Here is an 18925-nt window from a genome sequence, read left to right on the forward strand (position 1 = left end):
GAATTGGACAAAAACAGAGAGTTATGCAAAATTACGATCATAATAGACTACAGTACAGCTCGTACATGTATTAACAATTTTAGAAGAACCTTCAGAAAAATATTGCTTCACTCTTCTTCTGTGACTATCCCTAAAGATGTAATGGTTGCTTCTCCGTGATATATGTCGATCCGATGGGCAGTCTTAAGATGAGTGGCGTGTGCAAATCCCCAACATTATCCTCAACCTTCACCTTTTATAGAACGCGACAGGCTGGCGTGCAAGGCTCCAAGTGGTACGATCTATACGCAGGAGGCATTGAGTTCGAGGAATATTTAAGACCTGTACAAGCAACGACAACTTAAACACTAGAATTGAGACGACAGAGCGAGGAGTGTTGCAACAGGTGTGTTCTAAGCATCGTCGATAAGGCTAAGGTGAGTCCGCGGTGTAAGGTTCATCTTATTGGCAACACAATATGAACTAATTCGGAGAATTGCATCATTATAGTTAACAATTTTCAAAAGTGATAGGTGCTCTATGGCTGAAAGTTGCAATATTGCAAATTACTCATAAAAACAAGTGTATTGCGAAAGAAGGAAAGCAGATGAGCTTACATTTACAAATTAAACCAGCATGACTTCAATTTCTACTTATCCCAATTTAGTTCCAATCGTATTTTGCTTACATTTCGACTGACCATTTGCGTTTTGTACATGTGTTATGAGTAAGTTATATATGTGTTGGCATTTCTACTGGCCTTGAGCTTGATTCTAAAACAGTTAGGCAATTGAAAATTGAATTCGTCAGCTGTCAGACGCGATATTCGGTAAGAAACGTGAACAATCTAAAGTTTTCAAGAAAAAAATTACAGCAACAAAGAAGGTACAAATGAAACCAATTTTTCTTGTCCATATCGTACGTTTAGCTCTACGGCCATGATAAACTTTAGTAAATTTATGCAATAATATCACCCGCCTCGCAGTCATCCAAAAATATAACCAGAATAACAGTTTGTCGAAGCCTGAAATATTATTTTGTATCACCTTTATTGATTAATATCAGCCTTCAGTGATACAAGAGAGACAACGCGCTATCTGTCGCGCGTATCACCGTAATGTAGCTATACATCTGTGCCCATATGTATTTCTAATATAAAACTGCAACATTTGTCTACACACGAGATTGTATGTGGGAGTTGAATACTTACACGGTGGAGATACTTGGAAAACCCCTTAAATTAAATAGCATTTACTTACTTTCGCATATTATCATGAAAGTAACTGACAAAAGAGTACTGTGTTAATGACAAAAAAGACATAATCTTGGTCAAATGACAAAGATGAATTAGTTGAAAGATAAATGCATGATAAAGAAGCAATGGTGAAAAGCAAAACAATTTCTACTACCATGGAAACGAAATAAATAATTTAAATGATCTGTGTATAATGAACCTTTGAGAGCTATTAAATACTTCTTCTTTGGCGGTGATCTCAATCTATTATTCGCGGGGTGTTGTTTTCAACTCATTTCTGTATACAGTGGGAATAATTAGCACTCAAAGTATTCCGTACCTTGCATTTGTACTGTGAGCGAGCATCAAATTTTCCGAAACACAAGGTCAAAGAAAATAAATACCCTTCTTTTACAATAACAATGAGGCAAGGCCTTCCGCTCCACTGGGAGATTGTGATATTATTGATTAAAATGATATTACGGCGCGCTGGCGTATAGGTATTTTCTCTGCTGTAATATATGCACTATTTTCAGGCTAAACTACCAGATCACATGAAAATGTGACAGCAAGACAGGAAAAAGATATTCTATAAAATGAAACATTGGCGATAGTCACCTCTTTCTTAATTCATATCATAAATTAGGCCACCATTCATAAATAACGTTTTTGCATTAAGTATTAAGCGCAGGTATTCTAAAGTAATTAATCAAATTGATATAAAACGTGGACGTTGCTCATTGGCCGGCCGTCCGGCTTTGTTATGCAAATCACGATAAGCATCTGCGCATATCAAAAGGACGTTTATGTCAATTATAACGTGTAACTACAGCTGGGAACATCTTTTTACAGTGCTTGTCATTTGACTTTGGAGTCAGTGTTTGGCCCCTACAAGAATTCTGAGTACAAGGTGCAAGTTTTTCTTTACTCTGGCACACAGCAATAGAGGATGCGACGATTGCCGCACGCTCTATTTTCATGAGGAATGTTACGAAGTGAAAGCACTTTAACCTTTATTTTCCGATTCGATTCAGGCGTATGGTTGGTTCAAAACTTCGCAGTCTCGGTAAACCAAACCGGAAGAATCTAGCATTTTCACATCGCGGGATGTGATTTGTAAGGATAAGTCATTTTTGACCGGGAATACTAAAATAAATTTAAAATCGAAACCGGTCTTATGAAAACGACCAAAATTACGTGTGTATAGTGCCCAGAAGCGCGGCTTCAATATAATGTGAACATAAGTGAAAACTCCGTGAAGTCAGTCTGAACTCCGTGAAGCCAGTCTGACTTCCATCGTAAGAGCCTTCCTATACTGGGTATTCAATGTCAATCAAAACTTATACTCACTCCCGCTAAATTTGCTGTTAGACAGCAATGGCAAAGATTGAAATCATTGCCATAAAACAGCAAACCTTTGGATAAGCTTCTAATGGTCCCATGAGTGAGATCTGAGCTTGAATCTATGTCCTAGTCGGAGGTTATGAAAAGTCAAGCGTACTCAATAGATGTCGCTGTCACGGGAAAAAAATTCCAATTCTGCAAACTCCCCGTTCTCCAAGATTGAATTTTGCGCGAACATGCAGTCATCGGATTCAGTCTTCAAGACAAGTGTAACATGGCATTTCGAAAAACAAATGGGAATTTGTTGTTTTAAATTTTTAAATGAAACTTAGAAAGGTAAAATGGAGGGTAATAATGTTGAACTGTGAAATATAATGTCGAATAGTGAAACTGTGAAATGAAGTAGTAGGTCGAGTAGAAGAATGTAAAATAAAAGTAGAAAAATCTTAGAAAGTCGAGTTGTAAAATTGAATACAGAATTATGATACTGAGAGAAATGTAGAGTTATAAAATTGAATCTAGAATAGAATGTTGAGTTGTAAAATTGAATTCAGAATAAAATGTTTGGTTGTAAAACAGAATAGTAAAATAGAAAGTTGTAATTTTTGTATGGATTGGACGCCACCATGCAATATATTGCGCCATTGCCCATCTGTTTCCTTCACTATATTCCTGCTTTTTTGAAATTGATGAAATCAATCAATCAATCAATCAATCAATCAATCAATCAACCAAGCAAGCAATCAAACAATCACTCAATTAAGTGGCTATAGGTGAAAGAATAAATTGTTTGCCTTATCACTCATAAGAACGCCGTGGTACAGTAACTGAAAATTGTATCTCGATAATTTGGTTTCTGTAACTGAGACAGAGGACAAGTTCTTCACAAAAAGTTTTGATTCATTTTAACTCTCTGAGAAGTGTTTGCAAGTTATTTATCATACAGATTATTGCTTAAATGGTTGAATTCCTCAGCACAACATATTGCATTGTCCTCACATTTTATGAGGCTGGGAGAAAATTAAATACTTTCTTGCAACATAACTGATGCGTGGATTTTATTTGTTTTCTATTCCATTTCGTATTCCCATTTTAGTTGGAAAATGGCACGTGTATACAGATGTCTTTGTCTTGTCATTGCACTGTTTCTTATGGCACTGATGGAAACCACGATGGGTTCTGTCAATTCCGGCCAAGACGGGCGACCAGGTCCTGGTCAAAGCAATGGCCCCGTGACTCCACCCAATGGAGGCCGCGGTCCTGGCGGGGGTCCAGCGGATGGACGACCAGGACTATCAGGCGGACACGGTGGGTCAAGTGGTACTCATGGCGGTGGAAGTGGCAGTCATGGCGGGGGTCCAGGCGATGGACGACCAGGGCCACCAGGCGGGCAAAGTGGGTCAAGTGGTGCAAATGGAGGTGAAAATGGCGGTCGTGGCGGTGGTCAAGGTGGTGGTCAAGGTGATGGACAGGGTGGACGTGGTGGTTTTCCTGGTCATGGTTATGGAAGGGGAAGGCCCGTTGGATGTCAAGGTAGGAACACATTAAATACACCAGCACTAAATCTCTGTTTTGTTTTGAGCAATTCGCCCCTGCGGTGACCTTTTTGACTGTTAACGGTGGAACTGTTCATTAGGTAGCCTGGGTTTTCTCACATCACTTGCTCCCATGCCCAGTGACTTCTATCATAGGTTTAATCATGTGTGTTATTTCCCCATGTGCATGAAGAAGTGGTGGTAAACACCAACGTTGCATGGTTCGAGTTTATTCAAAACTGCAAAGCCATTTTTGTGTAGTCAGCGAAAGCGGTCGCCATTAGCAAACGACATCAATACCACAATGACTGTTCAACACAATGAGAATTAAAGATATACTGTCACCTGTTCCAATTTTGCCACAGTTAACAGGGAAAGACAAAATCTAAGCAATCACAGATTTAAGCGGGTGGTCGCTTTTTAAAAACAGCGCCCTCACACGGGCATTTTGAATACCAAGAAACGCTTCTCTGACCATATATGGGCACATTTAGATTACAGGTAACTGTATTCCTTTAATATCATCAATTGCGCCGAAAATATAGTCATCCGTGTACTTATATTTCTCCTGCAGCTTCTGTGCCTCGTCATACATTATACATACATGTAATTTCAATCGATTTTAATCGTAAGGTTTTGGCGGGAAACCAAGTTACACAAGAGGTAGTGTGAAACGCGTTCCACGAAATGACAATGTAGTATATTCGTCGTTTGACATTTTTGTCGACATGGGATCGACTGCTACAGCCCAATCAGTTGTGACTTTTTGATAAGATTTTTGTCTCACTTTTTATATCTTTTAGCTGATATTACCTTTAATGCGAAGGGCATAATACGATGGCCAAGAACACTGGCTAATCTTACCGCCGAGAGAAGGTGTCCCTTTACTCGCGGAGACTCTATTATTGCGCGGAGGGAGTGGTAAGTGTCTACTGTCCTTTGTAATGAGGCGATGTCGCGCCAACACTACAGCCACAGAAAATCTCACAAAGTCTCGTGCAGTATTGAAGTGTCTATTTGTGTAAAGCTATCAAAAATGCACATAATTTTCTTTCGGTTTTTAGAGCATTTTTTTCTGTCAAAAGTTGACCAATTAAAGCAATTTAATTATTTTCGTATGTTGTCAATCATGAATTTTTTCTTGTAAAAAATTTACTTTTCCATTCGCGATGTATGACTGCATAAATTAGAATCATCTTGTTGTGTATATTTGAACTGCTACAGCCCAGTTTGATAAAAACAGGCCGTGGAACATCCCGCGAAAATTGCAAAAATAAAAAAAAAGCAATACAGACCTGAATTAAATTCTTGACTTACAACTGAAATTATCGCATCAGGACGGCTTTAGCGTTTTTAAGGTTTATTTGAAATTGCTGAACATCTACGACAAATTCTAATCGACGTCAACGCTGATGAGACAGGCTGGCGCCATTAGAACACTCCTTGCCTTTCTGTTATAGTGTAGGATAAAGGTAAATTGAAAAGTTGTAAAGAGGCAGTCAACGTTTTCCAGAAGATTGTTATTCTTTTTCGGATACGGCCTTTGAATCTTATTAAAGAATGCCGAATGTACTTTGATACATACAGAAGGCATCGGGGTAGCGCTCGGATTATTGAGAGACCTTGATCATACATGCCTGCGAATCCGTTAATGTCACTTAAAGGTATTCAGTCACTTGTATTCTAAATATGCCCATTTGTGGTCAAAGGGGCGTTCCTTGGTATTCAAAATGCTCATGTGGGGGCGCTATTTTTAAAAAGCGGCCACCCGATTAAAATCTGTGATTGGTTAGATTTTCTCTTTCCATGGTAACTGTGGCAAAATTGGAACAGGTGACAGTATACCTTTAAGGTAGTATGCGCCTCGAAATTGAAAGTCTTAAACTTTTGCTCAAACTTTCCGTAAGAAAACATTGAAAGCCTCCCTTTCGAAATCAAGAATAAAAATTATGGGTCACAGTGCAATGTACGGAAATAGAGAAACAAATTACCCGATATATTACCGACACTTGAATTAAAAAATGGCCACCACGCCTGTGTTGACGCGAAGGAGCAAAATAGAATGTTCGGTTTTTACAAAACTAAGCCATTTGTACTTGGTGAGCGTCAAAAAAGCCCCCCCCCCCCCACAAGTATTGAAAAAGTTTGAGAGTCCGAATATCTGTGCCCGAGGCGCACACCACCTAAGTTGTCCAACTTTTCCCTTCCTCTTGTTTGTAGTCTTTCAGGAGGGATTTGGGGAGATGCCGACACGTCTAATTGCGTTCCTGAGAGCCAGGTCAGTCGTGGGAACCGTCTAAGTCACCTGGCCAACACAACTATCCCACGTGGTAAGTGTGGAAACAGTGTAAGAAATAGAACGTAAAAATAAGGTGGAAATATCGTACCAGATAAAGAGACAGGCAGGCTGAGATAGGCGGATAGGTTGGCAGGGATAGAAGAGAGACAGATATGACTGACTGACTGACTGACTGACTGACTGACTGACTGATTGATTGATTGATTGATTGATTGATTGATTGATTGATTGATTGATTGATTGATTGATTGATTGATTGATTGATTGATTGATTGATTGATTGATTGATTGATTGACGATTTCCAGAAAAAAAGAAAGGCGGGTAGGCAGACAGACAGACAAAACAAGCAAACACACGAACAAAAAACACACAAACAAATTTAGGTAGGCAGGTGAACACGAAGAGCTAGACAAAGGGAAAGTGTCAGGGACAGAGGCAAACGTTCACACTTGAAAGAGATAATAAAAAAGTAGACGGGCAGTCAGGTAGACAGAGAAATGAGCTAGTATGTACCAGACTCGGAATGTCATTTTAAGCAAATGTTGCTATGTCCAGTGTAATATCGAGAATCATTTAACTGAATGCCCTGTTCGTAATAACTGTCTAGGTCAAGCTAGGCAAATTGCCCGACAACTTCGAAGCCTTGCAAGGGAAGCAGAGAGCTTTGACGAGGATGACGTGGGGCTCTCTGTAGACGTGCTTGGGAACATTCTGGAAGACTGCGAAAACGGCACAGACGTGGATATGGCCAAGGACGTCCTGGGGAGCGTGGATGACATGATGAAAGTCGGGCGTGGTGTGCTGAAGGCCGGTCAGAAAAACCGAAATGCCGCCGCGAGGTAAAAATTCTGAATTTAAATGTTTACCTAACACCTCAAGAAATATTAACCATCGTGCAACCATCATCGACGCAACCTTTTTTCGTATACTGTAAGAATTGATCCTAACCGACAGAGATTGCTATAATTTAAGCATGAACGAAAATAATTCTCAGACAAACCTGCATTTTAACTGACATAATTGATACAGCAATACTATAGAACTCGACAGAGTTCTATCAGTGGGAAGTAATATAGACTCGCTTAAGCTTGTTTAAGTACAATTTGCGGGAGACTGGTTTAGTACATTGCTTTGATATATGTTACTTAAGTTTCATGCATCCTGTAATCTTCAAACAGACAGTAATATCTTTATGACTCCGAAAGCGATATACCAAACCAGTTTCTGCCATAAAGTGTAAATGTATTTCAAGGATATATAGCTTTTCCATAGATATTCGGCAGAAATTTTTGAACCCTATAATCCCCCTTGCTTCCACACAGACTCATCCGAGCCGTTGAAAAACTCGCTCGGCTGATTAGACCCCGAAGAAACGGCATGGATCGCGGTAATCAGTCCGTTACCATAGAGACACCCAACATAGCCATGGCGGTAGCAGAGGTGGAACCCGAATTGTTTATGGGACTCAAATTTAGGAGCTCACAGAGGAAGGTAGGGAAAAACACCACTTTTAAAAAGCTCGTGACCAAAGCGAAATAGAGATTCATTACTGTTTGTTAAATTTAACTATCGGCCGATCTAGATGTCTGTCCATCTATTTGTTTATTTGTCTTTCTATATATTTATTTTGTCAACCTATCTATCTCTTTGTCCTCCTTACGAAGAGTCAAATTGAGGATGAGGCAGGTGACGACGAACGGGAGAAAAGAGAGATAGATATGACAGACGATGACGAAATCTCGATTAGTCTGCCGGAAACGTTGTTTGATGGCATGGAACAATCCGAACTTAAGCAGAGCCTTCTAGTGCAGTTTATATCGCACAAGTCAAACACTTTCTTCGAGGTAGGTTGATATAATTAACACTTTGAGCGCCAACGTCAATTTTTCTCCCTTTTACAAAATATACCCTGGTCAATTTTTCTCAGATTTTTGCCAAAGTTTTGATTAAAAACTGTAGCCAATGAAATATGATGTCCATTTGGTCCAAACTCATTAAACATTTTCAGAAAAATTTATAAAAATTTGAAAAATGTGGCAGTAACATTTTGGGGGAAAAATTCCAGCATTGAAAGGGTTAAGTATCGTACGAGGCAGCCTTGCAAGTCCATCAAAAGTTGAAGAACGCCCATGACAACCGAATTCATGGCGTTTGGGGTTGGAGGTTTGGTCAGCTCTGTTTCAATTATTGCGCGCCAACTGCAGGATCTGTAACACTTTGTATACTCGAATACTCAATGAATGGTCAAATATTGTAAAGTAAAGTAAAAGTAAAGTAAAGTAACCTTTATTGAAATCGTATCCCAGTTGAATCCGTGACAAATTTAGAATATGATATATCAAGAATCACGACATCAGAAGGAGTTGACGTAATTTGTCACGGATTCAGTTGGGATCTTGATCATAAAGTACAATAAAGGTTTTGCAAAAACAACAATGAAAGAGTATATATAAATATAAATATCTATACATGAGGTCAACATATTAAAGGTTCATAAATAGTTTACTTTGTCTTTTTCCTTTTGTCTGGTCTGAGTTTAAAACATGTATGTATGTATTTTCCCAATTCACATAGTGATGCTTTATCTGTCCTTGAAAGGATGCTTACAAGGTCTTGTGTGCCTCTGAATGCGTTTTTACAAATGTTTAGTTTACTGAAAAAATCATGTCTAATGTCTGTGTATCCTTTGCAATGAAAAGAAAATGTATCTCATCTTCTACTTGTTTGTTTTGGCAAATTGGGCATGCTCTGTCTATGACATCAAGGTTTCTATATCTACCTGTTTCTATGTGTAGTATGTGTGCACTAATGCGTAACTTGCACAGGGCTGATCTGTGATCTGGGTTTTTTTATAACATGAAGGTAGCTTTCGAGAGAGAAATCTTTTTTCAACTCTCTGTATTTGTGAAGTTTCTTTTTATGGTGCCCTTGTCTGGTATCATCATGAATCAATTCAAATGCACATTTTTCAAATATCTGTTAAACTTTTTCATTGAAATTAGTTTTAAACTGTTTGTCATATTGTATTTTTTGGTCTAGGCAGCTCAAAATTCCAATAACCTATTTCAGCAATTTATTGTATTTGGGGAGGAATTAACTTTTTTCAGTTCATAATTCCTTTGTAAGGTTTTCGCGCTTCCAATCTTTGGTTCAGGGGAGGCGCTTTGAGGTCCGAACGCCATGACTTTCGTTTGCCAAGCGCGTTGATGAATCATCCCGGTTCCCTAGCATGACGCTCTGACACCTTTGTATTGAGAAATGCACATGTGTGGTACCAAAATTTGCACGATGACCCCGAATTTAGACTTGATTTTGAAAGAGAATGGTTTTAATATTCCTTGAGAAAAGTTTGAGCTGAAGTTTAACTCTTTCATTTTCGAGGCGCGAACTACCTTAAAGAGAAATCAGTTTGTTCCCGGCTGAGAACACGACAACTCTTAAAAAGTGTGTTGGTCAATTATTCACGATTTTTGACCCCTGTACTTCATACTCATTTTGCTTTGAAAGGCAATTGACGAATCCCAAGCATCTCTGGTCAGTTCAGTGATTGCAGCAAGTGTAGGAGACTTAGAAGTCCGTGACCTGAGCGACCCCGTGGAGATCACGTTCCAACACAAAGACAAGGTATCGTTTTCGCAGTTCTAATTGTTGTCCATATTTTCTTTGTACTTTTTCAGATAAATCTGTGTTTTAATCTAAGACTTCTTTCTTTTCTAAGAGTCGCTGATACTAATGCCTTGAAAAGACAACACTTGAGCCGTAGAGAAATTAAATTTAATTCAGACTTGCAATATTTGAAACTTTAAGTAATGAGTTTCTTTTCACCAAGTAGGTCAGAAGGGGTCCTCTGTACATGTGATTGAATCCGTGCTTGTCAACCGCATGCATACAACAATGATAGAAAACATCTATAGCTCTGTTTTCATGCACTGTTCAACAAGGTTTTGATATTTAAGGTGTAAAAATGTACGATTCATCGGATTTGAGCATCAATTTTAAATTTTTGGTCCAACGTATCCTTTCCGCGTCGATTTCAATGAGCCAATTTTATAGATTGTGCCCATCTCGCTTTGTATAATAAAGTAATCGCAATCATACCCATCCATAATCCGATAACACTAGGTCAAACTTCGTGATACAATATTTGTAAACACTGACACAAAACAGCACAGAACAAAAAGTAAATCAGCGGTACACACAACAAAGTCAAATTCATGAAAGAAAGATATATGGACCTCTGGCCAAAAGACCAAGAAGTGATGTCAGGTGTTTCGGAAATAGTAAGCGCATCCTGCTCCCCATGTGACACCCGCCATATATCAATCTGTAAGTCAAATAGGTACAACTAAGGCCCAATGTCGCTGATGATATCAGCGATCATTTGTCGAAGAGAATATAAACAAAACTTGAGCTGCATGCATTGGCTGTTGTGAACAGCGATCAGGACCAGCCTGCTTTGTGCATCAGTGTCTTTGAGGCGACTTTTGTTTTGAACCCTCAAAATGGGGGTTGCTTGTTTTCATCACAACGTCAATCGCAGAATGTATATGTGCCATATTAGTTTGTTTTATGCGCATAGTACGGGAAATGTGAGTAAAAAATTTCTGCGAAATGTATTAATTTAGCGAAATACATTTATGACTGATTTGTGATCAGCCCCGTCGTGTTTCCTATCTTCATACTTAACAGAGTAACGGAAAAGGCGAAAAGAGCTGTGTCTTTTGGGATTTTGAACTTGAAGGTAAGAAATATGTCCATCACATAACACGCAAGTCTCCATTAAGTACAAGTATCTGGCAAACGTTATTTTAAGTGGCGTTACCGCAAGTTTATTGTTACTGACAACAGCAAAATCCCGTATGATTGAAATAAAATTTAGGTTTGTGTTGTAAAGTGCTGCACAGTATGCACGAAGATATAGCGCTTTAGGGGCGAGTTTGAATAGAAAAAGAGTCGTCGTTTCATGCGATCCCGACATTTAAGGAAGTAGAATGAAACTTTAGGCAACATTCAGACATAATGTCTCCTTCGATGTACCTTTTTAAGCGCTTCGATTTACATCAATTACAAATCCACTTGATGCATTATCCTGGCAAATTCTCACGTTTGCGTTGAAATGTCAACGAGCATGCGTCACGACATAGTGACCCAGTGAACTCGCACCGCGCATCCATTAGCCATGCAATTTCAAACTCCCTGGAAAAAGAAGATTAAAATGCAATAACTCAAAAAGCTTCAATATTTTGAGTTCAAAAGGCATGCAATGAAATAAAGAAATACTTGTCTGTATGTTTATATTGATTATGTCTTCGTCAAATTTCAAAGACTGCATTTCTCAAAACAAGCTCGTTACACAAACGGCGCTAACAGTTTCTCAGCTGCCTCAATTGATTGCTCAAATAATCAAGTAATCCGTTCTATATTCCAGATGGCGCTGGTGGTTGGTCTAAGGAAGGCTGCAGGGTATCGCCGAGCAGAAAGGATGACAGTGACGTCACCGTTTGTGAATGCAACCATCTGACCAACTTCGCCGTGCTAGAAGTAAGTGACGCATATATATATATATATATATATATATATATATATATATATATATATATATATATATATATATATATATATATATATATATATATATATATATATATATATATATATATATAACAGTATTTGCATTTCAATCATTCAATTCTCCGTTTGTCTAAATGAGTTATGGTTACCTAGTGCAGATGATAATGATCTCTTCTGGGTGAAGATCAAACTTGAGACTGATGGAGATATTTTTCTTGCTCCTCGCTAACACTGTTAATTGACAAAGAATTTGCTCTTCATCGGTTAATAGCCATCATATTGGATTAATAACATCCAACAGGCAACACTTGTCTGTATTATCAACCATGACAGAAAGAACGATAAAAGCCAGATTTCCTTCGTGACTTATGCAGTCGGTTAGAGATAGGCAGTAACGTTCATTGTCAGATAACTTGCGGGCATAATATACATTTAGAACGGCATTACTCCGTATCTTGTCTTCATCAGTGTTTTTCACCGTTATCACATCATAAATTGTGATCTTCTTACAAACTCATACTTTCGTGTTCACAAAGACAAATTTATATAATGTATATTTATAAGAACTCTTTCAGTGGAACATATCAGATGTAAAACTCAGAAATTTCCATATGAATACGTTTACCTACTACCTACCTACCTACCTACCTACCTACCTACCTACCTACCTACCTACATACATACATACATACCTAAATACCTACCTACATGCTTGCGTCTTGAATTTTTGCATACATACATACATACATACATACATACATACATACATACATACATACATACATACATACATACATACATACATACATACACACATACGCACACACAGAATATACAACTCACACCCAAATTTATTTGTGTGTGTTTTTTTACAATGTTACAATTTATATATTCATACCTTGTTAGGAAAGCCTGGACAGCTCGGCCAATGAGAAGGCACCATCTGTAATTGTCACCGTCTTTTTGGGCATATCCATACTGGCATTGGCCCTGATTGGCTCGGAATAGTGGAGCAGCCATAACCAGATGTACATGAATTGGTTTCCACCCAATCATCGGCGTTTTATCAAGTATCTTATGGAAGCGTGACGGCCTAGACATGTTGAACATAAGAACTTTCTCAGCTCGCCACTGCTAATTTAGACAAAATTTCGTAGGATGTGTTAATCTTGTCAAAGCCAATCACAACTATTATACTAAACTGCTGTCAAAGATATTATAAGCATAATGTCCAATAATTTGCATATACAATGGATTGAGAAATGCCTGAACAAATTTTACAAAAAAGCGACTTTGAAGGCGATACTTTGACATACTAATGCTGGAGTTCTTGATTTTGATTAAATAAGGCATTATTGTCATACATTTACATTCTGAACCTATCTTCGATTGTATGTGAGGTCACGTGTACAAGTGAAAAATTAATTAAAAGCGACTGAAAAAAACCAAATGTTTATTTGAGAGATCATACTACATATCATACTTTTTCTTACTATTCCCACTCTCATTTAGCTGTCATTTACACACATCGATATACTTACATGTATAGATGTGCCTTTAAAGCCACGAAAAAGGGGGAAATCAAATTGATATTATTAGGAAATGTAAAAAAGTTACAAAAACTTAAAAAGTAGTATTTGTCGTTTAAGAATCAATCGTTTTACGATTTATGATGACTGCTCTGTTGTGATGCATTTTTAGGAACAGCAAACAATTATATTTTTCAAGATCTCTTACAGAATTGTAACTGAAAGAGCAACTATTAAGTTTAATGTGGCATTTAGGTCAAAATTACCACTATATACACCAATTACAACTCATTAGTATAGCGGTTAATTGTTTTACTGAACCATCATTCTGTTGTTTTCCTCCGTTTATTGATATGTCGTATATGTTTATCTAGTTGCCAGGAGAAATGTAGGTTTTGTGATGCCGCGGTGCGAGACACCCCATATATCTATATATAATAGTGACTGTTTCAACGATGCAAAACGCGTATTTAGGGTCAGGGGCTGTGGGTAAAACCATGAAATTCAAATCTTCTTGTGCTCATTTGTTAATTGCTAGTACAGGACAATGACTCGATAATGACGAAATGACGGTCATGTCCACTTGTCTTTAGAAACTCTAAAATTGTTTTATCTCCATTACCGGTAGCGTTGCCTTGGCTCTATTTGAAACCAAAATTAAACCGGAAAAAATCAAAGACGAAACAAACTGACAAGACATATAGACTCCATTCGATGCGGAATATCTGTAAGAACAGTACAACAAAGTTTTATGTTGATACATGTATTTGTTTCCCGCTCCAGACCCCTAAATACCCAGTTTGCATACAGAGGGCCGGGGAACCACTTTCAAGCAAGACTAAACCGTATAAGACAGTATGCTATCTAGCATGATATCAACAGATTACTGTAATCATTTGATAATTTAAGCACATCATTGTATCTAGATGGTTTGTGGACAGATTACTTATTTAGGTGTGTTTAGTCAGTGATCACGGATTAGAATGACGTTTTAAGGAAAAGAAGACAATTTGAAGCTAATACATTGATCGAGATCGTTACAAAGCGAAAAATCAACACAAGAAGACGACGTCGCACCCATCACTACGGTAACGTTCCTAGCCCCCCTGTAGTATGCAAAATATGTTTGCATTTATCATTTTGCAATGTTATTGAAAAAAGTACTATCCTCTCCATATCAGACTTTTGTCCCTCGTAAACCTGATAACTGTAAGAGAGGAATGCATAGGTTTTGATCACTATTGTAATGTTACTGTAAATTCTAAAGAGAAAATAATAATATGATTGTACATAAGCGGTCTCTGTGTACAGGAAATGGACAAAATGCTGATTCTTTGTTTCTGTGTGTGGAACGAATTTCATATGAAATGAGTTAATTCTTTGAATAAAACTTTCTAAAACTCTAAAACAAAAGAGTGTGATGTGTTTGATTACAGTTTATTTTTCTAATGTATAATTGACAATGAAAGTCCCACTAGCTGTATCTTGTTTGCATTTTGCTTACCAAAGAATATCATCTAGTCTTTGGGGAGATACTTTACTCGTCATTGAGATATATTTTCCTTGAAAATGTCACTATTTCAATCCTTGGTGATAAATTTGGTCGATTTAATTCAGGCGGTTATAACAACGTTTATCTACGCGGCCGCCATAATATGAGATACAACTCAAAAATGTTTTAGTAAACTGTTGTTAAAATTTAAGTTGTGCATATATTAGTCATGTTTGAAAAACGTCCTATTATCACAGTTCGGTAAGCATATTTATATAAGTGGGATTTGATTTTAAACCATCTTTTAGGAAAATGCAAAACAGATATAGCTTATGAGGCTTTAAATTAGTCTGTCTCCTTCTTTACAGAGTGAGGGGGTTATTTCAGTACTAACGCGAAGAGAATGAAGAACATGAGTTGCAAAAGATAGGGAAGCTTTTTCAATGTTTTCATTATACGGACGAAAAAGAGAAACAGGCAAAAACAGGAACACGAAGTTGACAAAATACTAAACCATAGACAGTAAAGAAACAAGCAACAACGAGAGACAAGGGGAAAAACAAACTACAAAGCAGAAAAAAATTGAAAAAAAGCTTTACAAGTTTATATGTGATGCTACTATTGTAACTGATGCTTCTCAAGAGTTCCATTCTTTACAGCAATATTTCTTTCTACATCCCTCACTGTTCTGACCGTACGCGTATTTATAAAAGCAGAAATTGACAATATTGCAGTATTTATAAAAGAGTTGTTAACAGAATAGGTACATGCTCCAAAAGTATGTCCTTAGCATTTAGATCATAACCAAAGAAGACAGAAAGTGTGTCAAGGATGTTATATCGATGTTAAAAAAAATAAAAAATATACAGAATAAATTCTTTCCAAAAGGCAGTAACAATAGGACAAGCGAGTCGGGTGTTTGACAACAAAAATTACACGTTAAATTATTACTCTCAATCTCACCTGTTTTCTTTAAAATTGTGTCTGAGTTGCAAGTAATCTAAAATCTCGGAGATATACCCTCTGCAAATCACTGAATCGGTATATGGGCAAAAAGAAATCATAGCAAGGGCGAGTCCTAAGCTAATAGATCCTCAGCAACATAGAAAATTAAGATTTATCGCAGCATTCAAGAAGAGCTACGCCCACAAACTGATGACGTAAAAACTACCCGAAGACAAAAAACTAACAACAACAAACAAGTAAATTGAAAACTTATGATCCTGTTAAAAAGCGTGTTAGAACTGATATTTGACATTCTAATTTTAATGTATTAAGAGCTCCCAATGGCTTTAAAGATCACATTCTATTTTCTGTAAGTATTGGCTTTTATTTGTCCTGTGATTGACAGCTCAATTAGCCCACATAAAATTAATCACAAGATTCTGACGAAATTAACCCCTTTGATTGCCCCAAATACATTCGCTCGCAGGTTATGTTTAACGATTGTAAGGCAAACTCAATCTCTTTAAACAGAAAAGGAGAGGGGTTTCCATTATCAAATATGTCATCTTCATTTGACATTCTAATTTTAATGTATTAAGAGCTTCGAATTGCTTTGAAGATCACATTTTATTTTCTGTAGGTATTGGCTTTTCTTTATCCTGTGATTGAGAGCTCAATTAGCCCACATAAAATTAATCACAATATTCTGACGAAATTAACTCGTTTGATTGCCCCAAATACATTCGCTCGCAGGTTATGTTTAACGATTGTACGGCAAACTCAATCTCTTTAAACAGAAAAAAGGGAGGGGTTTCCATTATCAAATATGTCATCTTCTCTAGGTAGAAATGCTGGAAAATATGATTTCATTGCATCACCTTAAGTTTGAGTTGCGAAGCAAACGCTGGAGCCGATTCGTTTAAAATTCTGGTGAAACAGACAGTGATTTTTTTATTTAATTTCCTATTTCCCACCACAGCCATGTTTATATGTTGCTTGTTCACTGATGTAATATACACGGTCAGCCGTTATCTGTGTTTGACCGAACGATGTGTTCATGTTCTAGCTCAGTTTCGAGACGGAACAGAGAGGGGAGGGGTCAAGTCTTCGATGCAACTTATCACTTTACAAAGAGCTATGTGTTCGGTTCACCGCGATCTGGTTCACCATAGTGTTTTGAACGTCTTGTTGTTTCGGTGATGTTTACAGGATCAACGATATTTTCCGGTCTTGAAATCAGATCTTGGCTCATGGACCCATCAAAAAAACCGCTGTGAAACAAAATTGCAAAAAGTAGTCACTTAAGAAAGTTTAAACATATCATTATTTTACAACAACAGTTCTCTAGTTCCACCAACTGGGAACAAACTGATACCATTTTAGAAAGATTTTCTACTCTCTATTAAAAACTGTTCTTCTACATATCTAAATCTCAAACATTGTTCAAGTTGTTCTTTAACACGGTTACCCTTGTTATTCATATCACTTCAGGTGGCATTTGTGTCTCAAAATTTCTGAACGGTTTTGAATTACTCGAGGGTCTATTGTTCAACAAAAGACGCGATTTGTAGTCGGCACAAATATTGCCTTAAACTCGGATTATCATACCTTGAACGGGGGAGTAGCCTTGCATTGAAACATTGATTAGTTCTCTCCCTGTAATCTCGAATAAATCTGTAAGCATTTTGCATTGACCATCCGCGCCCCCAGCTAGCTCTCTGTGTCTTTGGTTTATGTCTCTGATACCCGATGAAATATAGGTCTTAGACCGTATATTGTGCAAATTGTTTGTAAAAAGTAGACGGTTTCTCGGGTAGGGTTGGATAAAAGACTCCTAATAGCTCGATTTGCTCTGGCTAATAAGGCATGATCCTCCCCTTCGCAGCAGGACTCACACCCCCCCCCCCGAGAAGATAACTACATGTTGCCCGGTCCCCAACACGTCAGACAATGTACTTGCATTTTCAGTGATCATATTGATGCCTGTCCTCTGTCATCGTTCAAGGTTTTGAAGTCCAGTGAGTGACTTTGTTCCAAAACAAAATTCAATAGATAACTAATAAAATCACAACTGTTTTTGATTGACCTTTATATGTTCATTTAAATCTAGTATTGTATGACTTATCGGGGACCAGACAACAATTTGCAGTTATCTTCTCGAGGGGGGATATGATCTCAAGCTGCTGAGGGGTGGATCATGCCTTATTAGCCACATAAAATCAAGCTTTTATAGGTCTTTAAATCACCCCTTCCGGAGAAACCGTCGGGTTTCAGCAAACAAGTCGCACTACGGTCTATTCTAAGATTTGTATTTCTTCTGGCAAAAACCAAACAACTCAGAGGGCTCGTCGCGGATAGTCTTTGCAAAATGTTTACACTGGGTTTGCTCGAGACTACAGGAAGAGAACTGTTTGATGCTTTAAGGCAAGTTTACTCCCCCTGTTCAAAGGAATGCTAATCCGACTTCACAGCAATATTTGTAACAATTGCAAATCGCTTCTTGTTAAAAAAATATACCTTTAAGTATTATTACCGTTAAGATAAGTCGAGACACAAACTCGACCAGCATGTCTTTAAGAAACTTTGACACATATTACAAGCGCGAACACGCTGTAGCCAATCGAGTCTCCTAGCAACTTCATCGAGCTGGAAATATGGCCAGAGCCTAAGGACAGACAATTAGATATTGGAAGTGGAGTGGCTAAATGATTTTTTTTATTTTCACATGCATTTCAAGTTTGATAAATCTTTTTTTTCACATGTTGCATGAGAAGCACACTTTTTTCAAACTTTTGTTGTGAACTCATAAAGCCGACAAAAGTTCTCGAAATGAAGTTACTTAGCAACAACTAGAACTGCAGGGTGCCATCACAATCCATTCCATTAGTGCACTGCTAGCGAAACACCGATCTGTGTGGTCGAGACGCGAAGGTAATAGCGATAAATTCGTAATACGCCACACTTGAAATAGTCCAAGTGGCCCTAATAATGTGAAT

At 37.7% G+C, this 18925-nt stretch overlaps 1 protein-coding gene across 2 annotated transcripts; it reads left to right on the forward strand.

Moving 5' to 3' along the window:
• Positions 1–223: 223 nt before the first annotated feature.
• On the forward strand, positions 224–14897 carry LOC139142495 (adhesion G protein-coupled receptor A3-like). 2 transcript variants are annotated; one of them, XR_011554408.1, is made up of 12 exons: positions 224–416; positions 3654–4090; positions 4896–5013; positions 6313–6422; positions 7000–7231; positions 7715–7883; positions 8057–8236; positions 9900–10016; positions 11082–11133; positions 11821–11933; positions 12870–14305; positions 14762–14896. XR_011554408.1 is itself a non-coding variant. In XM_070712438.1 (11 exons), the coding sequence occupies exons 2-11, from the start codon at positions 3661–3663 to the stop codon at positions 12969–12971; spliced, it is 1623 nt and encodes a 540-aa protein (XP_070568539.1). In that variant the 5' UTR covers positions 250–416; positions 3654–3660; the 3' UTR covers positions 12972–14897. The 2 variants fall into 2 exon arrangements, 1 of the variants encoding a protein (XP_070568539.1); XM_070712438.1 differs by having other exon boundaries at positions 250–416; positions 12870–14897.
• The last annotated feature ends 4028 nt before the right edge of the window (positions 14898–18925 follow it).

Source organism: Ptychodera flava, chromosome 10 (assembly GCF_041260155.1).
Source record: "Ptychodera flava strain L36383 chromosome 10, AS_Pfla_20210202, whole genome shotgun sequence".
Taxonomy (NCBI): Eukaryota; Metazoa; Hemichordata; class Enteropneusta; family Ptychoderidae; genus Ptychodera; species Ptychodera flava.